Source organism: Lepisosteus oculatus, chromosome 28 (genome assembly GCF_040954835.1).
Source record: "Lepisosteus oculatus isolate fLepOcu1 chromosome 28, fLepOcu1.hap2, whole genome shotgun sequence".
Classification (NCBI taxonomy): domain Eukaryota; kingdom Metazoa; phylum Chordata; class Actinopteri; order Semionotiformes; family Lepisosteidae; genus Lepisosteus; species Lepisosteus oculatus.
In genome coordinates this window covers 2,011,396-2,036,439 of record NC_090723.1, presented here as the reverse complement: position 1 = coordinate 2,036,439, position 25,044 = coordinate 2,011,396, and the positions used below count along the sequence as shown (strand labels likewise).

The window sequence follows — 25,044 nt, the reverse complement described above, 5'->3', positions numbered from 1 at the left end:
GCAAATGATCAAATCACTCCTGTCCTGGAGTCTCTGCACCGGCATCCTGTCAGGTTTCGTGTCGACTTCAAAATCCTCAGGCTTACCTATAAGGCTCTGCATGGCTTGGAACCTCAGTATCTTTCTAATCTACTATAGTCCTACTCCCTACCTTGCAAACTTTGCTCTTCTAATTGTGGTCTCCTATCTGTACCCCAAGCCTGTCTACACTCTAGTGGTGACAGGGCATTCTCCTCTTATGCCCCAAAGCTCTGGAACTCTATCCCTAAGAATATGAAAGAGTCAACTCTCTAAGCTCCTTGAAATCCAGACTCAAAACCTTTTTTAGAAGAGCCTTTCCTTACCTGGTTCTGTTCTTTACTCCTCTGCTCCTACTGTATTCAGTACCCCCATCTACTGTCTCCTCTCACTGTGTATTCTCATCTCATCAGATCCTGTGCATTTGTTTTCTTGTTGTTGTAATACAGTTCCAGGGCAGTAGATTTCACATTATATAGTGTATATATACACATCATTAAACATTTTCATTTTGACAATATTTGGGCATCATATTGAGATGCCCTGTTGCAGGAGAAATAAAAGCATTGCCTTTGAAAAAGTGGTCACACTGATGCACATCACAAACTATTCCATCATGAGAAAAATACTATAATGAAAAGAAAGCACAGTGGGATAGTGAAAGATACTTTAGCAAAGTAAACACACTTTTTAAACATGGTAAACCTAAAAAAAAATATTAACATTTCTAAATAAACTACATTAATCATTCATAAGAGAAGTAATTTTAAAAACAATCTGAATATGGGAGAACAAATGTCTTTCAAGAATGGAGTCAAATGAAATAGTTAGCATACAGTGCAGCTGGGGAAAGGCACACATGACTGCTCATTTTAGAAAAAAGCAATATCAGCAATGAAATTAATTGCGTGTGCACAGAACTGACATCAGCTGTTTGGTATTGGCTTCAATTAACAGCTAGCTGCATACTGTATGTTAGATTTATTTCACACACCAAATCATTTCTGAAGCAGGTTTTCTAATAATATCTCACTGTGCATCACAGGTGAACTGAACAGAATGAGAAAAGAGAATGATCAGACCCAGTGGGCCAAATGGGCTCCTATCATTTGGAATCTTTCCAGTGCTCATATAATCTTCCCAATTAAACTGGGACCACAGGGTTCAAAGTAAATCCCAGAACATTGTAGTCCCAGACATGTTCAAAAGAAAGTTTTTTTTTTCATTTACGACAGTACAGCAAATGGTATGAAGAAAAAATCTCAGCTTTATATAGAACTGAGTCTTATTAAACCGTCCAAGACACTAAGCTCTAACAAACCTCAAACTTACTGTGCTGCCAAAGGTACTTTCAACATGCACAACACTGCCAGGAGTTCAGACACAACCTGAGTGTAGGTGTCTCAATCACTCAGTATATGTGAAGCAATGAGCACACATGGGATCTGCTGACACACTATGTGCGCTCACAATGGAGAAGCCAGAGATATGGGGCTGATCAATGCTCATAATGATCTGACATCAGCCACTAGCAGAAATCTCTGTGATTTCCCAAGCTACTTTTTTATTCATACGTGTTTTAGCTCATAACTTGACATTTCATGGGGGCAGCATGTTGGCGCAGTGGTGCTGGGGCCCTGTGCACAATTCCAGATCTGGGGTGCTGTCTGTGTGGAGTTTGTTTGTTCTCCCCGTGTTGCCATGGTTTTCCTCCCACACCCCCAAAAAATACTAGTGGGCTAATTGCCTTCTGGGAAAACTGACCCTGGTGTGAGTGTATGAGTGTCTGTATTTGTTTTCCCTGTCAAGGGTTAATCCTGCCTTAAATTGCCCCCCCTGGGGATGAATGAAGTATTTGGAATTGAATTGGTGCCCATTGCTTCCAGCTCCCCCACAGGCCTGTATTAGAGGAAGCAGTTAAAACATGGATGGATAGATGAAGGATCCGATAACTTTGTCCCACAAGCAAAATGAGTTCATAAGAAAAGTTAATGATGTGAGCAATTACTTTAGCTCAGCAGCACTTCTTATTCTCCCTTCTATCACACTAGGGGCATGGCCAGAACTGGCACAAGGTGTCCTCCGGCCCTCCCACTCAGTCTGCAGAACAGCTCTTGTATCTCTAGCTTTCATTTTTACACTGGAGAAAGCCTACAGGAATATCATCAGTAGAAACTGAAATGACAGATATGGTTAAAAACTGCATTTTTATCAACGTGTTGGGGCACCTGCACTACAAGAGAAAATGCCTATATTAATCTATTCTTTAAAAAAATATTTCTTATCTAATTTTAAAATTAATGAAAAGATTTAACATAATTTAACAGTATAATCTGTGAAGCTGACTAGTTTACTACCTTCTCATGAATCTAGTATGATAATTAAATTAAAAAGAACATTTGACTGAAAACAGAGCCCTGTGGCACTGATTATGTCACCTTAATTTAAGCATTCACTCCTTATCTGTTTGTTTTCTATTCATTTGCCAACTCTTAATCTAAAGACATGCATTACCTTAAATGCCTACCAACAGCTATTTGATGATTATTTTTCATCTATAGCATTCTGAAAGTATACATATGCCATGTCACGTGCACTGTCTGTCTCCATCACAGCTGTTGCTCATCCAAAGAACTCTAACAAAATAATTAAACAGCAACTAAGAGAGCAGGTTACAGTTAGTTAATTACAGGTTTAAAGTTATTTAATTAAAAGAAGGCCCTTTGGTTCAATAGGATTAAGACTGGAGACCACTGCTCCCCACTGACCATTATGCATTTATACTGTGCTATTTTATACAATGCTATGTATAAGATAGCATTATGCCACAATACTGATGCCCTAAGGACACAAGAAAGACAACAAACGGTGATATCAGACTGTGCCCTTCAGTCTGACGGATAAGTGCAACTGTATACTAGCTTTTAAATTAGATTGATCCTTTCCCTTTCATATGTATGGTAAAGTCATTCTGGCCTTTTCAGCACAGCCTAAAGTATAAATAAGTGTATATCACAAAACTCTTCAACTCTGTGGTTACACAGAAGTTACACAGAAAAGGCCAAGGGCACAACCACTTGAGCACTGAAGTCAGGATTGACATTTCTCCTTCGGTGTGTTTCATGAGGGCTACTGTACATTCTCTAAAACAAACCGACAATGCAAAACAACCTGCACATGGTTTAGAAAAGATATCATTTCAACATTTTGGCAACCCTCCCCTAAATATTGGTTACAGAGTTAAGTACCTTGCAAAAGCATTCCCTTCGAATGACATTACATTTTCCTGAACTAGGTACTGTACAGTATGCATTTTCTAAACTGAATATCTTTAATCAAGACTTGAATGCTTTCATGGGTGAAAGGTTAAATATTAGAAAACATTGCAAAGAAATGTAAAAAATAAGTTGCTTGTGTAAGTATCACCACCTTCTCTATGGTAAACCTAAATTACCACAGGTACACACAATTACTTTGACACACAAGTCACACAATTCACTGAATGTCCTCTGCCATGAATTTGAATAAATATACCCGTCTCTGTGAGGTCCTTCTGACAAGTAGTACGTTTCAAGCAAAGATTTGATGATGGAAAGCAAGGAACTTTCCAAATGACTTTGGGATAAAGTTGCAAAGATCAGGAGAAGGTTATAAAACATTTAGTCTGCAAAAGACCTACAACTGGAATGAAACAAATCCCCTTTGAGCCGGACAATGGTCCAAAACAAAGTGCAGTTCAACAAGAAGAAAGGTCCTGCCAATCCCTAAGTCCCTGGCAAGTGGTGAAAATCCCCCCAAAACTCGACAGAACTTGAGAAAATTCGCAAAGAAGAACAGGCGCAACTTACACAGAAAAGCCTCACGCGTATATTTGCTGCCTATGGTACTGCCACCAAGTATAGACTCTCGCATGTCAAACAATGCATTTTGAGCTACCCTCATCAGGGGATCGTGATGCTTTCTGTCGAATACACGTTTACTTCTTTCCATTGTCAATCTCCAGCTCTTAACAAAGGATTTTATTGTCTCACTCAGAATGGCTATTCAGCTCAGAAGGTCAAACTCACTACTTCACAGACACGACCAGAGAAGTAAATGGAGATTATGTGCAGTCCTCAGAGGCTGACCTCTCTTGCACATGATCTTGTGTTTAATCCTGAAGAAAGGCTGGCCAAAAAGTTGTTTTCAATTTACATCAGAGAAGATAGTGCTTATGCAGCATAGTTCTCTAAATTATTACATTAAGCACGTTTAAGACATTACTGCAAATTATATACATAGCATAAAATATACACTGTAATGTACAGTACATCTACAGTAATTCAGCACTGTTATTATATCCCCCACTGCACATGCAGAAATCCAACAAAGAATTCAACAGGTAAAATCCTTTTGAGATTCTTATCAGCTACTGTACATCCTCCATGTGAGAAGGAACAAAAGATGATTTCTTAAAGACTGACTCCCTAGTTCATGTAGGACATTTTCGCTTCTTGCAGGCCTCCGGAGTATCTAGTCATGCAGTGGTAGTTCAAATCTTTCAATCGATATACTACAAATCAGCACTACTCATCCAGTTAAGTGGTCCTCAGTTGTGCAGAAATGTCTATGACAGAGCTCTGAATCTGGCCCATTAAGTTTGCCCTTTTTGGCAAAATACCAGAATGTTCTTCACTGGTCTTGTAACACCAGGATCTACAGTAGACTTCAAACAGCTCGTTCTCACTGAACCAAATGCTGTTACTGTTTCTGAAAAAGCAAAAACAAGTTGCTCATTTGCATGTACAAGAAAAACAACACTGAATGGATATGCTGTATGAAAAATCCATTAAAACAAAAGTTCCTTAAAAAAACTCAGTATTGAAACTTTAATTGTAAATTTGTTTGAAAAAAATAACTGGCAGCAATTTTTCTGAAACATCCATCACTCTGATACTAAACAATCAATCAGCCTTAATTAGCAGAGACAGAGTACTGAGTGCCTGAGTGTTACTAATGGCACAGAAAGAGCCATCGCACATTGTGATTAAAGAACTCCTCCAGCAGAGCTACTGTCATTCAAACAGAGAAAAATAAATGAAAGCTTCTTACAAGGCAGTTACAGCTGCACTGACTCCAAAATGACTTCAAAATTATGTTGACACTGAAATGTAAAATTAGTTTCTTTAAATATATTGTATATACAGGTACAGTACCTCTGTTTGTTTTATCCAGGACCCGTTCTGATTTGGTGCTGAAAGATTTTATTGATGTCAGTCTGTATCAGAACAAAATGCATTGTCAAGTTCTTGTAATATTCTGTGATTGCAGCACAGAGACGTGCATTGTTACAATTATGATTGTTGTCACCCCAGAGTCACACCCTCTGACTATGACAGAAAATACAGAGGGTAAGTCAAAAAAAGCAAACCCCCCCAAAAAAATAAAATAAAAATTCAATGTTTTCGCAGTGGTGCTGTCTTTGCATACACCTGAAGAGGCTCTGCGGTAGAGAAGATATGTTGGATCTGATTTCTCTTTACTTTTCAATTTGGCATTAGTGCTCAAACACTGATGCAGCTCTGTACTCAAGGCTTTTTTAATATTACTACTGAAAGCACCGATTCTACTGGTGCTGCTACAACAGCTGTTATAGCTACTACTTGCTACTGCTGCTCCTACTATGACTGACAGTACTGATACTACCATTAATACTGCCACTAGTACTTCTTAGTACTTCTTCATTGAGAGCACTGTTACTACTGTTGCAGCTGTTAGTGACATTAGTACTAATCCTGCCACTGTTCCTGCTAACAATACGTAGTAGCAGCTTGCATTTCCTATTTAACATACTTTCTCAGTTCAAGCTTAATTCCTCTTTTCCTGGAGAACACAGTGACAAAGGCATTACTTCACTGACCTCCTACATTAAAACTCAATTAATCTCTTCCTTTGAAAATCGCTGGTCGACGACACGTGAAACAGCCCAAAGTGACAATAGCGTACTGACCGGCAGCATAATCAAAGCCTCCATCTCGGCTCTCTGGAACATCTCAACACCTTCAGCAGCAGGTTTTTCACAGGCTGAAGGAATCTGTCAGCTGGGTCGCCGATGACTCTGTTCTGACTCTTTCTATCAGAAGGTCTTCTTTATAGCAGGTGGTGGTACTCCGATTGCCAAATTAGCTTTGTGATTTCCTGAGTTGGTCACCACTATAACAATACCCAGGCAGAGCTAATGACTAAACTTACTAAGAGAGCAGAGAGGTCTGCTTTCATGCCCACTTCCTAACAGACTACCCTTGCAAACAGCCACATTTCGGCTTTTATAGGGCTCTAGCATTTACCTGTCATATCACATGATCAGTCTACTCTGCCAATGACTGGAGAGGTGGCAGTCCTTTTAAAGAACCTGGAGGTGAGAAAACGTAGTCCAACAGTAACCAAAACCTTGAATGTACTTCTTGATCACAAAATTAAAAATCAGGTACAGAAAAGTTTATTTAAAAAAAAACTACAATGAATATTATAGCAATAAATATTATACTTCGGAGACTTCCAGATAAATAAAAATAGTTTATAGTTCTCAAAACTGATTTGTTTTTGAAACTAGAAAACGAAATATACAAACTGTCCTCAATAGTGACTTTCTATAAATTTGTCTAAACCACAGGTTACTGTAGATCACTAAACGGCATTCATGATCTGGTCATCCAATAATAGGACTTATTTTCAACAGCTTTCACTGAATTCCTTAAACAGATTTATTTTTTTCCCCTGTTACTAAAACAGGCGACCCTTGGGGTTAGAAATCAAAATATACAAAGATTTAGTTACTGAACATTTCCCTTGTGCAAAGTTCCTATTACTTTTCATAGAATTTCCCAAGCTGAAAATGCCACTCAGTGACTCACAGAGTATAGTCCCAAGCCACGAGTCACGTTTTTGAAGACCGTGCCATCAGCTACCATTAACCATTTGCACAGAAGCTGCTTTGGGTGTTCATCCTTCCTGGACAAAATGTGCTCTTCAAAGTCTTTCCCCTGAGCTTTGTAAGACTGATTGTTCCCAAGGTAACAAAGCAGCTCATAAATGAGACGTCTGATTTCCTGGTGAACTGCTGGACCGCCAGGAGAGACTGGGGCTTTCTTTTTCATGGGTGTGAGTCGGAAAAAAATCAAAGCGCCTCAAGAGAAAGTGAAAAAGCATGACTCCAGTGTTGTTTCAAGAGTGCAATGCACAACGTGCCATCGGTTACATTTTTGATGGACGGCAGCCAAAAGATGCCAGGGATGAACAGATTGTGACAAAACAACAGATGAAAAAACATAACCGCAGGTCTTCTTATATGAAGAGAACATCCATTTTGGTGCCTGGAGTCTTGCAAATCAATACGAAGCTCTGATTGCTTTAAAAGATGGACACCTTGACTGAGAATCCTGCAAGCTAGAGAGCTTATTAAGTTAAAGGCTGGATATATTAATTAATGAGCTATAAATACCGACACCGAGGTTTATAAATGAGCATGATCACCGTATCCACACTTCATTAAGGCTCGCTTAATTTATAAAACTCATTAACTACTATTAATGAGCAGTTTCAAAACATGCATCCAAGGGATATCAAAATATTTTCGTTCTAAAATAAGATTTTTTTCTCACTCTGGACAGTCCTTTATTGATACATCAATCTTCATTTAATAAGATAGCCACTGACGAAAATTACATTTGAGCCCAATTAAAATTAATTTTAGGTTTTTGATCTACTTTAATGTCATATTTGTTAGACGTATTTATACAACAAATATGAAGTGTATTAATAAATCTACATATATAACCTTCAAAATAATATTTATATTCATTCAATTAGTATAGTTTAGCAAGCATTCAAAATAGTCCACAGTAGCTACCACCTAAATTCAAAATATTCCTGCCACTGACAAACAGATCGACTAGGCTCATTCTCCCTTAAACTGTAGTAAAAAATATTCTTTCTAAATTTAAAACAAGTTTGAGAAAGAAACCAGATTTAAGCAGTTCTGAGAAGTTGCAAAACTGTAATGGCACACAAAAATTACCCTATAACAGCAACCACAGCAAAAAGTGCCTCTGAGACAGTGCTTCCAATGTTACAGCATCTTTAGAAAACCAGGGACCAAGATGAGGATGAGGAAGAGGGAGGTAAGGATACTTACAGGCTTGAGTTTCTGTTTGAAGCTCATGGTGGGCTTGGATGTATGAGAGAGAGAGACAGAGAGCAGTGACAGAGGCAGAGAGATCAAACTAGGAGAGACCGCCCCCCATCCCCTCCCCTCCTGAAAAGCATAGACATTTCACACCAGCAGTATGAAACATACACATACACACACTCTGAGAAAGTATTACACTTGCAACACAAGCATGCCAAATGCACCCTACATACAGTAGTTACCAAGGTTTTAAATATTTATCAGATCATGTGTAAAAGCTTGCTGGCTGTGGTATATATTGGGATAATGACCTTGCTTTTAGTGTTTTAATTTCTCAATTAACTTAACCAAAGTGATTATCAGATCAACTGGATATCATTTACGTTTTAATGGCCTTCTATACTGTTCTATTAAAAAGCCACACCTGATTCAACATGAAGTAGCTGAAAAAAACTTTCTTTTGTCTGGATGTAGGTTAAATTGTTCCAGTTAATAAAATTATTATATTAATTAAGAAAGTGAAGGCTTGGGGACTTTGTCAGGACAAGAGAGTCATGATCTTGTGTAGATTTTATTCCAATATCTATAATCATATCTCTCATTTATTTCTGATTTGCCTTGTCTGAATTTGCTTCTTTCCTTATAGTGTCGCCTATGATGTCTGATGAAAATCTGAAACATCCCTCTCCCAAGCAATGACATTTTCAGAGAGGGTAAGGTAAGTGCATAATTGTAGAGATAATCAACAAAGCCAATTAGAGGATACACTGTAGCCAAGAGACAAAAAAGAAAGCACATAAAAATTATAGACATCACAGACAACCCTTCAATAAAACTATCGATGAAAAGGTACAGCAGACAGAGCTGCACTGCACATTTGAAACAGAGCTTTAAATAGTCAGTGACCAGAGACCGGAAAACATGATAACTTGTACTAAACTGAGCAAAATAATTGGTCCTATTAAGTTATTCTCAGATAAGATGGAAGGAAAATGAGAAAACATAATGCTTTTCTAGAACAAGGAATTCCAGTTGGACTCCCACTACATACGGTAGTATCCTCTCCCATTTCAGACATTTTATCTGTAAGGTCATATAGTATGTTGTTTGGCTACACACTCCATCTAAGGCAATTGAATGCAAAATATGTTTGAAAAACCCTATATAAGAGCTCTAGCTCAAAAGCCCTTGAAAAATGATTCAAAAAGTCAGAGCAGAAAGTGGCTTTCCCACTACTCTGATAATGAAAGATCAGGATCAGACTGGAAAACTGACCCACATGGTTCCATAGAAGCTCTTCAATGAGAGGTGCTGCCCAGAGCACAGTGACAAGTCCTGCAGTCTGGGTATTAAAGCTATGATGATTCACTTGCTACTGTCCAGCTGTGACCCAGCAGGCATCCCCACAGGTGTTGCCAAACCAGCACAGTCCAGGTTGCCTGTGATGGGCTCTCAGGTGCAGAGTCTCAGCTTTCCTGGGTGACAATGCCTTATTGTTGCCCTCACTAATCTGTATGGAGTCTGCAAAGGCTGTTTTTTATCTCTGCTTAAATTCCACTTCCCTTGAAAGCTGCTCTTCCTTAGTCATTCCAGGAATTGCAGTGCTTCACTCAGATTAAATTGGAATGATTTTGAAAACTACAAGCTTTTATCACAGTCACAAAGCTCTAGGGTATTTTGAAAAGAGGCTGCTGGTGTCCCATACTCCTTAGAGAACACACTTAGTCCAAATAAGTTTCATTGGAGGTGAGTGTCAAAGTGCAGTTGATCTTTAAGTTTCCATATAATACATAGACAACATTGTTTGGAATCTCCACTACCCTAAATCCTTTAATAAAAATAAAGTGAGCCCTGCCCCTAAACCCTGGCTAGTCAATTTCCACAACATGTACAGCACCACACAGTTAGCAATGTGCTGCTATTCAATGACTATACCAAGCACAGACACAGAACCTTTCACTTATTCAATTATGCTTTTTAACATCTAAACACTTAAATAAGTTAATTACTTCAGTTTTGACTAAACTTTGTATTTCTGTCTTTTTTGAAAAATTAAATAATACAATGCTGCATTTATGACTCATATACGTGGTAACTATATGACTGGACTAATTTAACAATTATAATTTAGATCTTCAATGCTGGATGTCACCCTGTTAATATGTTCAATGTAGACCTGCAAACAATACCCTAATCAAACCTCATACTTCTACTATGAGGAAAGTATATTAATTTGAATATAGCAGCAGAGTTTTGTGAAAATTCAATATGTGCAGATATAAAGGGTTAAAAGATCCTATTCAAGGAGAAAATGCAAGTAACAGGTATCATACTCACACCAGGACCATTGTTCCTAGAAGCCATTTAAAGTGCTAGTATGTTTGTGGACAGTGGGACAAAACCCACACAAACACCACACAGATATCAACCCATGTCCAGAATTGAACCCAGGGCCCCAGCACGGTGAGGCAGCAGTCCTAAATAATGTGCCATGAATAAAAAGGATTTTATTAAATTTGGTAATTAGCAATTGACAATACTGTACTTTCAAATGTGAATTTGATAAGGATGAGCAGTATAAAGTGTGAACAAAAGTATTTCAGATGCAATGTCTCAGACAGCAGCCAGCAGAGCTCTATCAAGTTCAGTACATCATCCAACTTCGTTGTTTAATGTTCTTTCAACAGGATCTTAAAATCAAGAACCTATTGTCTGTAATTGATTACTGTTTGCATAATCTGCATCCCTCTTTGTACATCTGTGAGAAAATAAAAAAAACAGTCTCTTCTAATTATTATTATCAGTATTACATCCGCTCCTGCCTTTGTTAATCCAATCAAGGCCGGCATTTTATTGTGTAACAATAGAACAGAATCCCTTGACACATTCCTGAAAAAGCTGGAGGGCTTCTGAAGCTCTCTCTGGTAACAATGCGTATGTGACAATCAGGACTCAGTGTCCCTTCTGGTTTCACTAAAACATTTTGCTTTCACAAATGTAATCTCACACAGTTATATAAAGGGTCATTCTGAATATGAATGTTATTATACATAAGATGTAGAAAATACAGTAATTTAATAGCATATACAATGCGGACCTGTACAGTATTTTTGGATTTGGATATTAATTAGTTGGCACTGACAGATTTATGGTTAAAAGCAGCAATTACTACATAAAATAATGCCGTGCTCTAAATATAAATGTGCTGTAGGATGGAGCGGCCTCCTGTTTTTCAGCCCTGACCAGTTCACGCTCTTATGTAAAGATCAGTCTTAACGATTAGTCTGAAGGTCAAAGCTTCACAGACTGCCTCATCTAGATCTACAGAGTCGGACTGGAAATACAGACTGAGCGAGTGGCTGCACTGATACACCACCACAGTGGCTCCAGTAATGTCCAGCTTGTCACAAAGCCCTGACCCTTCATTTCTTTTATTATTTAATCCCATTTTTCACACCTCACCTCCTTTTGTGGCTAGACTGTATGTGTCAGCACACACACTACATTCTAAGATGTACCTTCTGCCGGTACATTATAAAAGCCCTCAGAGAGTTAGTCACGACTTCGCATGGTTCATTATTTTTATCACTGCTTCTCCAGTGTGTGATTCAGTGACTGGTGGGGAAATGTCCCTGAAGGAAAATATTAGACAAATCACTAGAAGCAGTATAGGATTGGATGATGACAACACTGAAGCTCACACAGGTTTTCGTACTATCAGGGACTGTATTCCTTCATACCTGTTAAAGACATGATAACTGTGAAATGAGATCTCCCACGCATTCTTTCATTTTGGATATCCAGCACTAAGAATGGGAAAAGTACAGTACATTCCAGCCATCAGAAATGTAGCAATGAGAACAAGCCTTTCATTTTGATTTCAGTGGATGTGACATTGGTTCCTAACAAGATAAATAATATCCATTATTGTACTGTAAACACCAAATGCACAGTTTAATTGTTAGCATATGTTGCTGATTACGTAAAGAAAGAGATGTTTTACAATCCAGAAGAAACCTTTTCTTATTATCAGTAGAAATGCTAATTCCTTCAAGAAGCGGGTGACTACATGCATCACGGTACTTACAGTATTACTGTGTGCAGCTGTGGCTTGGGATACATGTTTCTTTCGAGAAATGGTTGGAATAGATCCCTGGATCAATTAGCCACGAGCAACCAAACAAGCTATTTGGGAGGAATGACTTCCTCTCGTTGTCAGAGTGTTTGTTAGTTTGTTTGCCTTTTTTTAATGTGCTGTTTAATCACAGGTGATCACCATGCTCACGTAAATCACGAAAGACAATGATCATGTACAGAAATCAGCCTCTTGAGGAGCCACGTTGCACAGGCGTAACCACAGTATGCTGCTGCGAAACCAGGCAGAACCCCAGAATAGCACAGCCAGAGCTGGAGCTGCAGCTGATCCTCTGGGATACTTGGAGAAATGAGGAGTCACTTCTTCAACGAGTGCTCTTGAAATGACTACTCAAGCATGGCCTCCATTTCTTGATAACCTTACAATTGTGGGGGTATTAATGTATACTGATGTGTACTCTCAGAAGTACTGTTAAGGTGTAAAGGGGGGAAATGCTGAAAAATGGTGGTGAAAAATGTTTCACTCATGGCTTGTGATTAACATAAGTGTTTTCTTCACACACTTTTCCTACTTCCTGCACTCTGTGTCTAGGATGATTATAAGGCACCCATGCACCTGTAAATTGATCTTGTCCGTCATCTGAAAAACTGTCTTCAGGAGTGACTGCTCAGACACGGGCAGATGCTGTTTACACTCCTTTTCTATTTCAAGGGCCTGTGTTTTAAGTGAAATAAAAAGAAGCCTCCAACAAATCCAGTATCTTTACCTACAGTAGATGACTTCACGTCAAAACGAGTACAGAGAGCATCAGTCAGAAATTCATCCCCACTGTCACTTTCTAAACTGCTATTATTGGAAGCACAGCGTGAAACAGCCAGACACATCTCAAACCATTTTGCGGCAATGAAAGAAGAGAGCTGTTAAATATGAAACGGCCTCGTCTAAGGGTTGATGAAGGACTCTGAAATTCTCATTTCCAGTTTCAAAGATGTAACATCTTCAGCACACACAAAGTGACACAGAGCCTAGCCTCCCTAATGTGGAGACCACTCCCCTAATGGAGATGAAATGAACTGCCACGAGCATCTGGTTGCAGCGCTTGTGCTGATAATGTGGAGGAGCAGCAGAATGAGAAAGCTGTTTAGCCTGTCCTCTACATCCATTAGTCAGGCCTGCCAAGGTCAATGCAAAATGCCAGGCTGCCATGGGAACGCTAGGCCCACACTAGTGCTCGATATCCACACAACTGCTCTCTCGACCATGTTGTACAAATGAATGCCTGGCAAATCTCTACCCGTTAACTCCCTGCCTCCTGCAGCCAGTTCTCTGTAAGGAGGAACAGCACTGCATGCTTTACAGTTCATTATTCTTTCTGTCAGACAGATAGATAGATGTACCGGCACTGTCTGATAATTTCCTCTGTATAGAACAGAGAAGAACGTGAGAGGATCTGATAAAAGTATTCGAAATCCTGAAAGCAATTGGCTAGGTCAAGCCAGACAACGTCTTCAGAGTGAACAGTGCAACAGCAATCAGTGGAACCTGTGTGGACGTGCAGACCGAGGACAGGAGTCACACCATTACCCAAAGGGCTGTGGGAGCCTGGAACAAAATATCTAGCCATGTTGTTGATGCCCAAGCCCTGGCTTTTTTTCAGGAAATGGCTGGATGAGATCCTTGGATCAATTATCTGCTAACTTAGTTAATTGCTAACTATAGGCTAGATGGGCAGAATGGCGCAACCAGTTATTAAGTGTTACTTTTTCACACAGGGGATATGGGTGTTGGATAACTTTATTTAATAAATGAAATAATCATAATAATAAAGTAGTATTTGTTCACTCAGGTTCGCTTTATCTAATATTAGATTTTGCCTAAAGATCTGAAAACATCCAGTGTGACAAATATCCAATAATAGAGGAAATTCATGGCAATGTATAGCTACAAAATCAAAGATCTCCCATCACCCAGGCAGTACTGACAAGGACCAGCCATGGTCCATCAAAATCTGATGATCTGCTGCTCAAACTGCTGTTTCCAGCTGCATTAGAATTAGTGTGAACCCACTATTGAAAGTAATCTTTGACTGTGAGGTCTTGTGGCTGGTATGACAACCCATCTCCATCCAGACAAATTCCGCTCTCATTTTCATTGTATCTGCAAGCTGCATCACCTTAAAAACTGGCTGTATAGGAACCAAGTCTACCACGGGATTAAAGCAGCACATGTCAGAGTCCTGTGACAATGTCACAGAACACATCAGTGAAATCATTTTTTGAGGATAATGTATAAAACAGTGTAAATCTAACTAGAAGTGGAATGAAAAGTGCCACATGTATTATAACAAATATACTAGGAAATGTCATCTTTATAACCTGCTGTAGGACACATACCGTAGCTCCTCCGTTCAGATGAACGCGAGGATCAGGGTGCCTGTTGCACTGGGGACAGACTGCCATCTAGTGCTTAGACTAGGAATTGCACATACACCCATCTCGAGGACAGCACAATATTGCTCCACCAGAACTTCTGAAAATGCATGGAATAAAAGAAAGTGGAAGGCATAAAAATATTTCTCAACATCTTACTTCAAAGAGTCCAGGGCTTATTGCTCTCAGGACGTGTGATCTTCAGTTTCACTGTTATGCAGCTGATACTCAGATTTATGTTTAAACCTCTCCCCTCCCTCACAATCCTCCGTCGCTTGTCTCTTGCCTGTGCAACATCAAGCTCTGGTTGACATCAGACTCTTTGAAGCTAAGCCATGACAAAACAGGAATTTGTCTTGGTGGGCAGTAAATGTCCAGTGAAAAAGCTTGAGAGTTTCACAGGAACGGATGACTTCATTCATGTGTGAGCCATAGTCAGGAACCTAGGAGTCAGACTCAACCCTCTCCTGTTTTTTGAGCCCCATGTGAAATATTTGATTAAGACATCTTTTTTCCCCCTCTTAGATACATTTCTATTAATTGTCTGATGCTGACTGCTTGATTGATGTGTTTATGACATCAAGGCCTTATTTCTGCAGCTCTTTGCTGAATGGGCTCCCTAACACTCTTCTCAATAAGTTGCAATATGTCTGAATCTCAGCAGTTCGACTTCATACTCACACCAGACCCTGGCAGCTTATCACTCCTACACATGTCTCTGCATTGGTTGCGATATAATATTGATAATGACAACAGAGTACTTGTTTAAACAGTGAAATTCTGATAAAGATACATTTTTAACCAATTAAATATCAACTTCTGCAAGAGAGGGTAACCAAAAACTTAACACTGAAATAAAACTTGCACAGGGAGCTAAAAGGCAAATTAGAAGTTATTTTGGTCTTAAATACTGGCACTTTAATTGAAGGTGCCCGATGATCATTATCGTAGGCACTATATAATTCACTCATTTTTGTTTTCCTCGCTAGCAGTTGAAAACAGCAGCAGGACATGAGCGCGGCAGGCCCCCACTCTCGGCGGAGACACTGTAATTTGCCCCTGAGACCGACAGGCTCCCTCAGACAGTGAAAGACGCTGTTGTGTCGGAGGCAGAAGCAGGCATTCCGGAAAGACGGTCTTGATGATCGCTTTTGAAAATGAAACTCTAAAAAACGCTTAGGAAAATGAAGTTACCCTCCCCTATTAGGAGCCATGCTCGCTGCTCTGTGGTCCTCTGATGAGACTGCAGGGGTCTCATTAAGACTCCAGGCTCTGTCTTTTGTCATATGGAGTGATGTGGTGATGAATTCCACAAAACTCATCTCAGAGCTCACTGACCACAAAAGGGTGCCAATTACTTTCAATCTCTCCTTGGGTCTGGAGGGAACAGGTTTCATTTCTCACTGTGCTTTGACAGGAATTTCGTCTCTGGAGAGATGTCATATTGGAATGCTGGTGGCCTTTTTAGCTGGGTAAATGATCTTGGCATTTCATTTCAACTCCCCTAAAGGCTTTCACATGGGCTCAACATTACCATGTGTGCTCCACTGGTACAGTTGTCATTTGGGAAACATTTTAACAATTGCTAGTCACATGGGAAGCATCCGCCCTACGATCTCACCTAGGAGAGCATGTGCACGTGCAATAAAACACACTGCTGACGACAGGACCCTGGTCTTGGCCTGTTGGTCGGGGAACCGCAATACAAAGACCCTGTAAAAGTGGTCACTCAGGGTACAGGCAACAACCGTACTGCACACAGTACACTAACCTCATCTGCATCCCACACCAGCTTGTGTGCTACAGAAGCATCTTTAAAATAGGCAGGACCAGGAAGCCAGAGCCACAATGGCAGCCATAAGGCACAAACCAGTGCTCTTTTTTTTTTACAGTGCAGGAAAATCGAAACAGCCTCCAACATTGTGTATTTGTATTTTATGACTTTAATTGTGTGAGCTCAGCAAATTCCATGCAACCAGTTGTTATGGCAATAAAATTTAAAGTATTGAACGAAAAACAAATCACATGCAAGAAAAGCCTACTGTAGCTCCTTTTGAGCCACTAACTAGACTTCTTCCAAGTCCCTCACTATCAAAGCTGGGAAGCTAAGCTGCTTACCAGTTCCCCAAACTGGTCTCCCTTTTTACAATTACTCCAGTCTCTCTCTGGGACTCTTTGCAAAACTACCTGAGTCTCTGTTTGAGCATCTTCACAAAACTTTAAAAAAGATACACAACCCAAAAACTCACATAACTTTCCTCAGTCAGTCCATGGCTTCCTTAAGTTACTCCCCTGATCCAACTTGCAAAACAGAGGGTCTACTTTCTGTTGGCAGATGGCAGAAGGTAAAAGGCCCCAAAAGCCTTCATTTCTGGGCTTTTTAAACTCTCCTCTGACCAATAGTCTTTTAGCAACTGGTCAGGTGACTGAGGCCAGCGGCCTATCCCCCCCCCCCCCCCCACACACACACACACACTGCTTTCTGGGTAATGTATTCCAGACAAGTGCTGCCTTGTTTGAACCTGCTGTACCATCACACTGCTACAACAACCTTTACTGCAGGCTTCTGAAACAAGCAGACTGGTCAGAAACAAAATCCTTTTCCATCGGGAACCCAATACTGGTGTCGGCTTTTTGATTGAATCTTATCATATGATACCTGTAGTACATTTAAAAGGCTATTTTAGACACACTGGGTTTCTGTAGTTGGTCAGGGAAAGAACATGCCTAAATGTATGGTGTGCACGCAACATTAAATAAAACTATTCAATCCGCAAGTCCGTCTCTGCTTGTGAAAATACATAATACCAGTCATGAAATCATGCTGATAAGGGAAAAGTGCAAATATACAGTACGAAGTGTTGCAACAAACTAAAAAGAGTTCATGTTGATTTCTGTTTGTCCTATTTATCCCAACTGACAGAAAGCATATACATACTGAAATACACAGGTTCAAGGTAAAGCAAAGTAAAAAAGTACACAATGCAGTAAATCTAGGGAGTGCAGTCTTAGCAACCACACTAAAAAAAGAACACTGCTGCCTTGGAGATTAAAAAAGGGAACTGAAAGCATTCAGATTCTTGAAAGGTATCGACAAAGTAAAGTCAACTACCTCAAGGGCAATGGTTTTCTGATGGAAATGGAAATTAACAAAGTGTTTACAACTCAGAATAGGAGACACCAATGCACAGAGGGGTGTCTGGTTTGGCATTGATGCTGTGTCACTGGCATACTTCAGAAAATGTTTGGATGACATTAATGTACAGTATTAATATAAATATGCTTATATAAATCATAATAAAATGTTAAAAGTTTAATTTAAATAAAACAAAGTAAGACCCAATTTGTATAATAAATCCTGATTTTGTAAATTATTGTCAATTGAGCCAAAACAACATTTATAAATAAAGGCAAAAGATAAATATTTATCCAAAAAATAAACTTCATACAATAGCTGTCATTTATGTTGGTGTCAATACAACCAATAGGACATTACAGTATGTATTCAAATTATGTAATCAAATCGTTTGCCTGCTTATTCAAATTAACTGCCTGTCATTTTTGACAACAAAATGCATGCCGCTGTCTATATGACCCAGAGTAAAATGATCATATGCATTGACGTTTACTTGAGTTACTTTATGACAGTATTGGAGGAAACTCAGAAACACCTTCTTCATTTTAACTTTAACACAACTGCAGTGAGGTCAACACTGAGGCAGGGCTAAATTAGACGGGGTGGGTTAATAAAAATCGCATGAAATAGAACATTTTAGTGCAACCAATCAAATGGTCAGTACATCTTTAAGGCTAAATCCAGGATCCCCCGGGAAAATGTTCAAGGGGAACCGCTTCAATCCCTGGGTCAGAGCCGATACCTCAGAGCTGTGAGGCAGCGGTCCTGACCAGTGTGCCACTGCGCAGGTCAGAACAGATAGAAATCTGGAACTATTGAGAATAAAATCTCTCTGTAATATTCATTCTGAAATGTCACAGATCCTTCCTTATGATAACAGGACTAGAAGGTCCCATTTACATAAATGGAATTTTTACTATTTTTGAGAAGCTTTCCCTGGCTCAGGCAAGACCAATCCAATGTTATTACATGACTTATTCCTTGACCTTCACTTCTCTTTCCTCATTTTCTTAGAGCATTCTAAATCTTTATGATACTGGAGTTTAGCCCAGTGAATACTGTTCAGCTTGAGTTTTGCGATATAACTGTGATCCCCTTAACCCGAAGGACCTTGATAGGAATACTGGTACAGACGTAACTGGTCAACAAAACTGGTGAAGAATGCTTTCTGTCTGGCCTTACTTGCTTTTACACGATACGTAGAGAAAACAGCTCTCTACAGGTGCTGTAGATTTCTCTGCCCTCTCTGTGCTTCATGTGGCTCTGCTTGTCTCTAAAGTGATGATGCGCACTTTCCAGTACACTGATCTACTTTCATCATTCCAAACTCCTGTGCTTCATCACAGAATCCAATACAGTGCCATAAAGAAAGGATACAAGTCTTTCAAACCCAACATTAAATCCAAAAGCACTGAAGGGATGTTTCAATACCTTGATATCGTAAGAAAGGTTTGATCAGCACAGCAGGCAAATGGAGAGACCTGATGAAAACAGATCAATTGATTTTTCATATGGTGGAATGGCCACGTTAGCACCCATGTCAATAAGACACCCCTCTTTGAGCGAGAAACAGCACAGAGGCTGCCTGAAGGTTGCAGGGTTTCACATGGGAGCCTGGGTGCTGTATGCGATTAACTGCTTTAATTCATATTGACCAGAGCCACAGCCCTTTCATTTGCAGAGCTGGGTCAAACAATCTCACAGACTACAAGGGCTTCTAGAGAATCTTGGCAAAGCTTACATTTTGAATGGACATGAAAGAAAATACCATATATTACTTATTGTATTTGTATTCTACACTGCCCTTAAAAAATAACAGAGAATGGTATTTTCCACAAGAGTGAATTGTGTCTACCCTGTCCATCCCAAAGAAGCATAAATGGCCTCTAACATGTTATATCCCATGATGTCCGAGGACTATAAAGTAACATCAATCCAGGGCTAATCGTCAATGTGCTCCTATCCCACAGGACGCAGGTTGATAGTGTATATACCTAGGGCCCTATATTCCTACGGACAACAATGAACATCTAGCATAAAGAAATCTGCAGCATGTTGAAGCTGTAATCAAAGTGGACTGACTCACTATCAGGGTGGTTCTGTATTGTTTCTAGTATGCCTGACAGCTTTACTATTTGTTGTCATTTGCAAAATTTTCCACTCTGTCTCCACCATCCACATTTCTGATTTGAAGCCTCCCATTCCTTCAAATGAGACAATAAAGATTTGGTTTTAAAGTCTACGGTTGTACAGTATGTGTTCTCTGTTTAATTAGAATCATGGTGTGAGCGAAAGAAACCACAGATATCTAGCATGTGTGTACGTCACAGTGAATGTGTGCAACAAGCTCTTCTGTTAATGGGTGTTGATTTCCTCATATCTGCCTTTAGGGCTCTGAATAGAGAGTGTGGATGTTTACAGGCCACTGAACACAGGCTCTTAGGGGATCAAGGTCAGTGACCTCAGCAGCTCCGCCGGGTTATTGATTAAAATTTTCTTGTGCAGCTACTGAGATGGAAATATTTGTGTATTTAAATATTTATCATTATTGTTACATACAGTTTAGTTGAAGGAGATAAGATATCAATTGAAAGGGGGCGTTGCCCCTAGCAGTGTGAAGGAATTAATGAGATTATTTCCACATTTTATAAATGATCTCTAAGCTTCCTTCCAGTTTAAAACATGCAGGACTGTCTGCTTCCCTTGGCTAATTTCATTTAAAGTTCTCCATTTAAAAATTCAATGAGTACAGTCAAACATAAGCAAGCTATCTGATGTTGCCACTGGAGTGTGAAATTATTCTTTTTGTTGACGACTTGCTGAGGAAAAAATCAGATACGCAGGGAGCTATCACTTCACAGCACACACACGCACCACTGGGTGGGATAAGCTGGTATTTCAGAAAGGCTGCTATGTATCTTGATTAATATCTTGATTAATATATCCCTTGGACATGATATTCTCATTTTTTCTCTTGCATTTGGCATTGAAAAAATGTCTTTTTACATCAGCTTTGGAATCATGGCTCACTGCCAGATCTTTATCACATAATATGTAACTATCCCAGACAAAGTACTTATATGAGATAAGAACATAAAGTACCAATAGGTGGGTTCCTACCTGGGTGACCTTTTCAGTGACATTTTGAGTGCGGTCCTTCAGTTTACTTGGAGCAATGATCTCAATCTCAGTGGGTGAAGGGGGACGCAACTTGTCTGATCCAAAATCTCCAAAATTCAGGGTGATCTGGGGGATCTTGTGAATGGTCCTGTAGCGCATCAAGTCTGAGTCTGAGGTGGAGTTCAACAAGTTGGGTTTCAGGTCTGCCGAACAACAAAGAACGGTGCAGTTCAGTTCACTGCAACAAAAAACACCACAACCTGTTGTGTATTCTTCCATGAAGCCACATAATATTGGTGTTATCTTCTGTTTAAGCACTGCTGTGCACGTGTGACACTTCAGGCATTGGGGAGGAGCTGCTGACCCAGTTCCCAAAACCTACAGGACAATTCATGGTATCATTAATGCAGAAAGGCTTCGAGAAAACGGTTTTGCTCAAATTAGAAAAAAATGTCTTTGTTTAGGTCAGAACTGCTCCTGACAACTGGGGGTTTGCAGTTTTCATTGTTAGCCTTTGCATTTTTGAACTTCTAAAATCTTCTGAACTTCTAAAAACAGGAATTGTTGAATTTCGCCAGAATGGGACCAGTTATCAGGGGCTACAGCCTGGCCATTAAAATTATGCCGTAGGAACCCCCAGGGGTAGAGGAGGGGTAAGTGCAACAAAGAGTGGGACAGAATAGACTAGAGGCCCTTCTTTCTAGCCTGTCATCGAGAATCAATGGGAACTGGAGTCTTTCTCAAGATCATTAATTATGAACCTTTTCTCCCTTTCAGGCCAACCTACGCAGGACACTGGACCTATATGCTATGCAGGACACTGGTCCAATAAGCTATGCAGGACACTGGACCCATAAGCTATGCAGGACACTGGACCCATAAGCTATGCAGGACACTGGTCCAATAAGCTATGCAGGACACTGGACCCATAAGCTATGCAGGACACTGGACCCATAAGCTATGCAGGACCACGCTCACTGCTGTTGGCGCGTGTCTCCCCGCCCTTGCCGCCCCATTCGCCCCTCATGCCCTCGATGTCGTCCAGGGAGGAGGCCCGGCGCAGGCTGCGCACGCTGTCCCGCGACCGGCTGCGGGGCAGGCTGCTGGCGGCGAAGGGCCCCTCGGGGTCAAGCCTGTCGGGGGCCCGCTTCGGGGACGAATGGCCCAGCGGCTGGGGCTGGCAGTCCTGCTCAATCAGGGCCTCCGTCTCCGACTGGGTGCAGCTCTCCTTGGAGGGAATGCGGAATTCCTTCAGGGGCAGCTCCTCGCTGCTGGGCTGGGAGAGGAGACAGGCACAAGGATAGGAGACTGTATTTCTGACTGTCTTCAGATCTGCATGACACGCTCCTCTGGATCAGCTTCGGTACCGAAAGAAATTGACTGGGAACTGTTTCTTGAGCTATTCCTGTGCATTAGTTCTAAAGTCAAAACGATTAGGCCGCAAACTGACAGATACGATGTTAATTAAACGCAATTATGCATTGATTATGCAGGATACGGGACCCATAAGCTATGCAGGACACTGGACCCATTATCAGCTGTGCTGATTAAGACCAGAGAATAAAAGCTGAAAATGTTTGCCTACAGTATGTGAGAAGGATTCCTTTCCTCCCTGGCCAGGAGAATCAGCACCTATCTGTCATGCAAATATCTTCAGCCCTGTCTCTGGAGTGTATTTTTATAATGTTATTCGCCCCAGTCAGTCGTATTCTAACCCCCTTCGAGGAAAAGAAAACACAAGGAACAATCTACAGTGGGGTTTTGTGCAGATAACTTTCTTACTGGAATCCAGAGCAAAATCAGCGGAGCCAAGAATGAAGGAAACCATCTGATGTCCAGGTAGGATGAAATAGAGCAGAAGGGCTTCAGCCCCCTCAACCACACATCTGTAGCACCTCCTGGTTTTCTACAGTATGTGCTTAACGGAACAGAAGCATCCTGCTTCCCAGATTTTCGGCTGCTGATAATTTATAGAGGTGCTTTGCTTTAGTTGCTCCGGTTTCCTCCCATAGTCTAAAGACATACTGGCAGGTTATTTGGCTTCTGGGTAAACTGGCCCTGGTCTGAGTGCGTGCGTGACTGTGTCTGTGTGTGCCTTGCAATGGACCGGCATCCTGACGAGGTTGTATCTAGTCTCATGTCCATAGCTTGTCAAGATAGGGTCTGCATTGGATAGAGTGGTTGAAATACGGAAAGATGACTGGAATATGGATGTCAGACCCTGACAGGAGGGGTAGTCACCATGAGTGTCTCAGTGGCGTCACTACAAGATAGCAGGCACTCAGCAAGGTGTAAGGACTTGGACATAATCATTGTCTAGTGGCTTGACACCAGTTTAAACCTCTGAGCTCAACCAACCAACTTTACTGTTTATAAAGGAAAGGTCATGAACCTCATTCTGAGCAAGCAGATACATTTTAATAAACATCAGTCCTAGCTAGTCCAGCTATCTTTTCGCAGTGAGAAGGAATCACCCAAAATAGAGCCTGATCGAGACTGAGTGTAATAATTTCCACATTAACACTTGTCAGCCAGTGCAATTTTTTTAACATGATCTGACAGAATAAGAAAATGTTTGATGCAACAGAAGCCTAGATTTAAGAAGTGCAGACAGCAGTATTTTTTTCCACACTGCATAAATCAGGCAGAATCTGTTAATTGACAAGCTGTTAAGAGCGTTGTAAGGAGTCAACATATTTCCCACATTTACAGCCAGCAGCCTGAACAGAAACACCTTATGTTCTGGCAGACTGAGGGCAGCAGGAAGCTGCAAGTGTGAAGATGAACGATGTTCACCATTGGGCGTTTGAGGTTTCAGCGTTGGAACGGCTGAAGAGGGCTTACAAGCAAATACTATTTCCTAATTGACACTGGGTATTGATGGAGACTGAACACAGAAGCAAAACACTTACTACCAAATCTTCATGGGGAAAGTCAAGAGAAGCAAGATTTCTGACCTCAAGGACTCTAGCAACAGCTATGCAAAAAGATTTCATAAGAGATTCCTGTTTAATTTGTGTTGTTGGGAGTACAACTTATTAACTCCTAAGACAAATGGGAAAGCATGCTGAAAGATGTCAAGCCTCCTCTGAAATGGATCAGTATTGTTCTTAAGACTGGTGTGCATCTTCTGGTCTTGGCGTTTTATTTCAAACAAAGGAACACATCAATTATAAAGTTAAGCAGGATATTTTAGCCCAAAATGAATTATTTCTGTCAACGTTCATAGCATGGCAGCAAATAAACTTCACAGCACGATACCAATACAGAGCATGCATCAAACTCAAAAGCGAGAAGATTAAGACAGCATAAAAATGTGTGTTTTTGATTGATCTAAGTCTCTATTAGGACATAGATGATATAACCTGAAGACCCATTATCAACACAGGTCTTGGGAAGGCTGCCTAGAGAGTAACTTAATTTATCATTCAAGAGTATCTTATTACAGAAAGCTCCTTCTCAAAGTTATCCATTCTCAATAAACTCAAATGACTTTGCAGTTCAAGCGTTAATATATTACTCTTTTCATTTATAAAAGAGCTGAATGGACACAGGTGACGAGATTTCACATGCTGAAAAGCAATCCTCTTGAAAATCTAGAAAGAAAAACACGGAAAGGAATCATTTTGCACCACTTTTCCAACGAATGACGCCTTCATTCCTTCAGCATGTTGGAGCAACACCTCAGGTGAACTTGCCAGCATCAGAGCCAAGTCGTCTTTAGGCCTTTAGTCCCTCCTTGGTGGATTATGGTTTAGTGTAGTTCACCCTGATGAACATCAGTGAGGATGGAGCAGATGTGGAGAACGGCAGGCTAATCATTTGTTACAACAGATCAATCGAAGACAGATCCAGGTATTTTTGTCTATCCAGGACTGTCCACTCTCTACAAAATATCAATCTGACTTCCCTATGTGGGTGATGTCTGGGGATGATGTGGCAACACTCCAGCAGGACATAGTACTCCATGTTGTTCAACCCTATTGATGGCAAATGTTCATCATTAATATTAATTATCCTATGTCATGTGTGGTCAACAAAATGTCAGTGCAATTTAAGTTGATTTTTTCCTCATACT

The 25,044-nt window shown here is 40.4% G+C and overlaps 1 protein-coding gene across 1 annotated transcript in view; it reads right to left on the bottom strand.

Moving 5' to 3' along the window:
* The window catches only part of kcnh6a (potassium voltage-gated channel, subfamily H (eag-related), member 6a), a 76,716-nt gene that overhangs the window by 22,676 nt on the left and 28,996 nt on the right, over positions 1-25,044 (bottom strand). Inside the window, exons 5-6 of the mRNA XM_015361911.2 lie at positions 21,945-22,242; positions 20,967-21,169 (exon numbers count right to left, since the gene is read on the bottom strand). Coding sequence (XP_015217397.2) covers positions 20,967-21,169; positions 21,945-22,242 — 501 coding nt within the window. The remainder of the gene's footprint in view (positions 1-20,966; positions 21,170-21,944; positions 22,243-25,044) is intronic.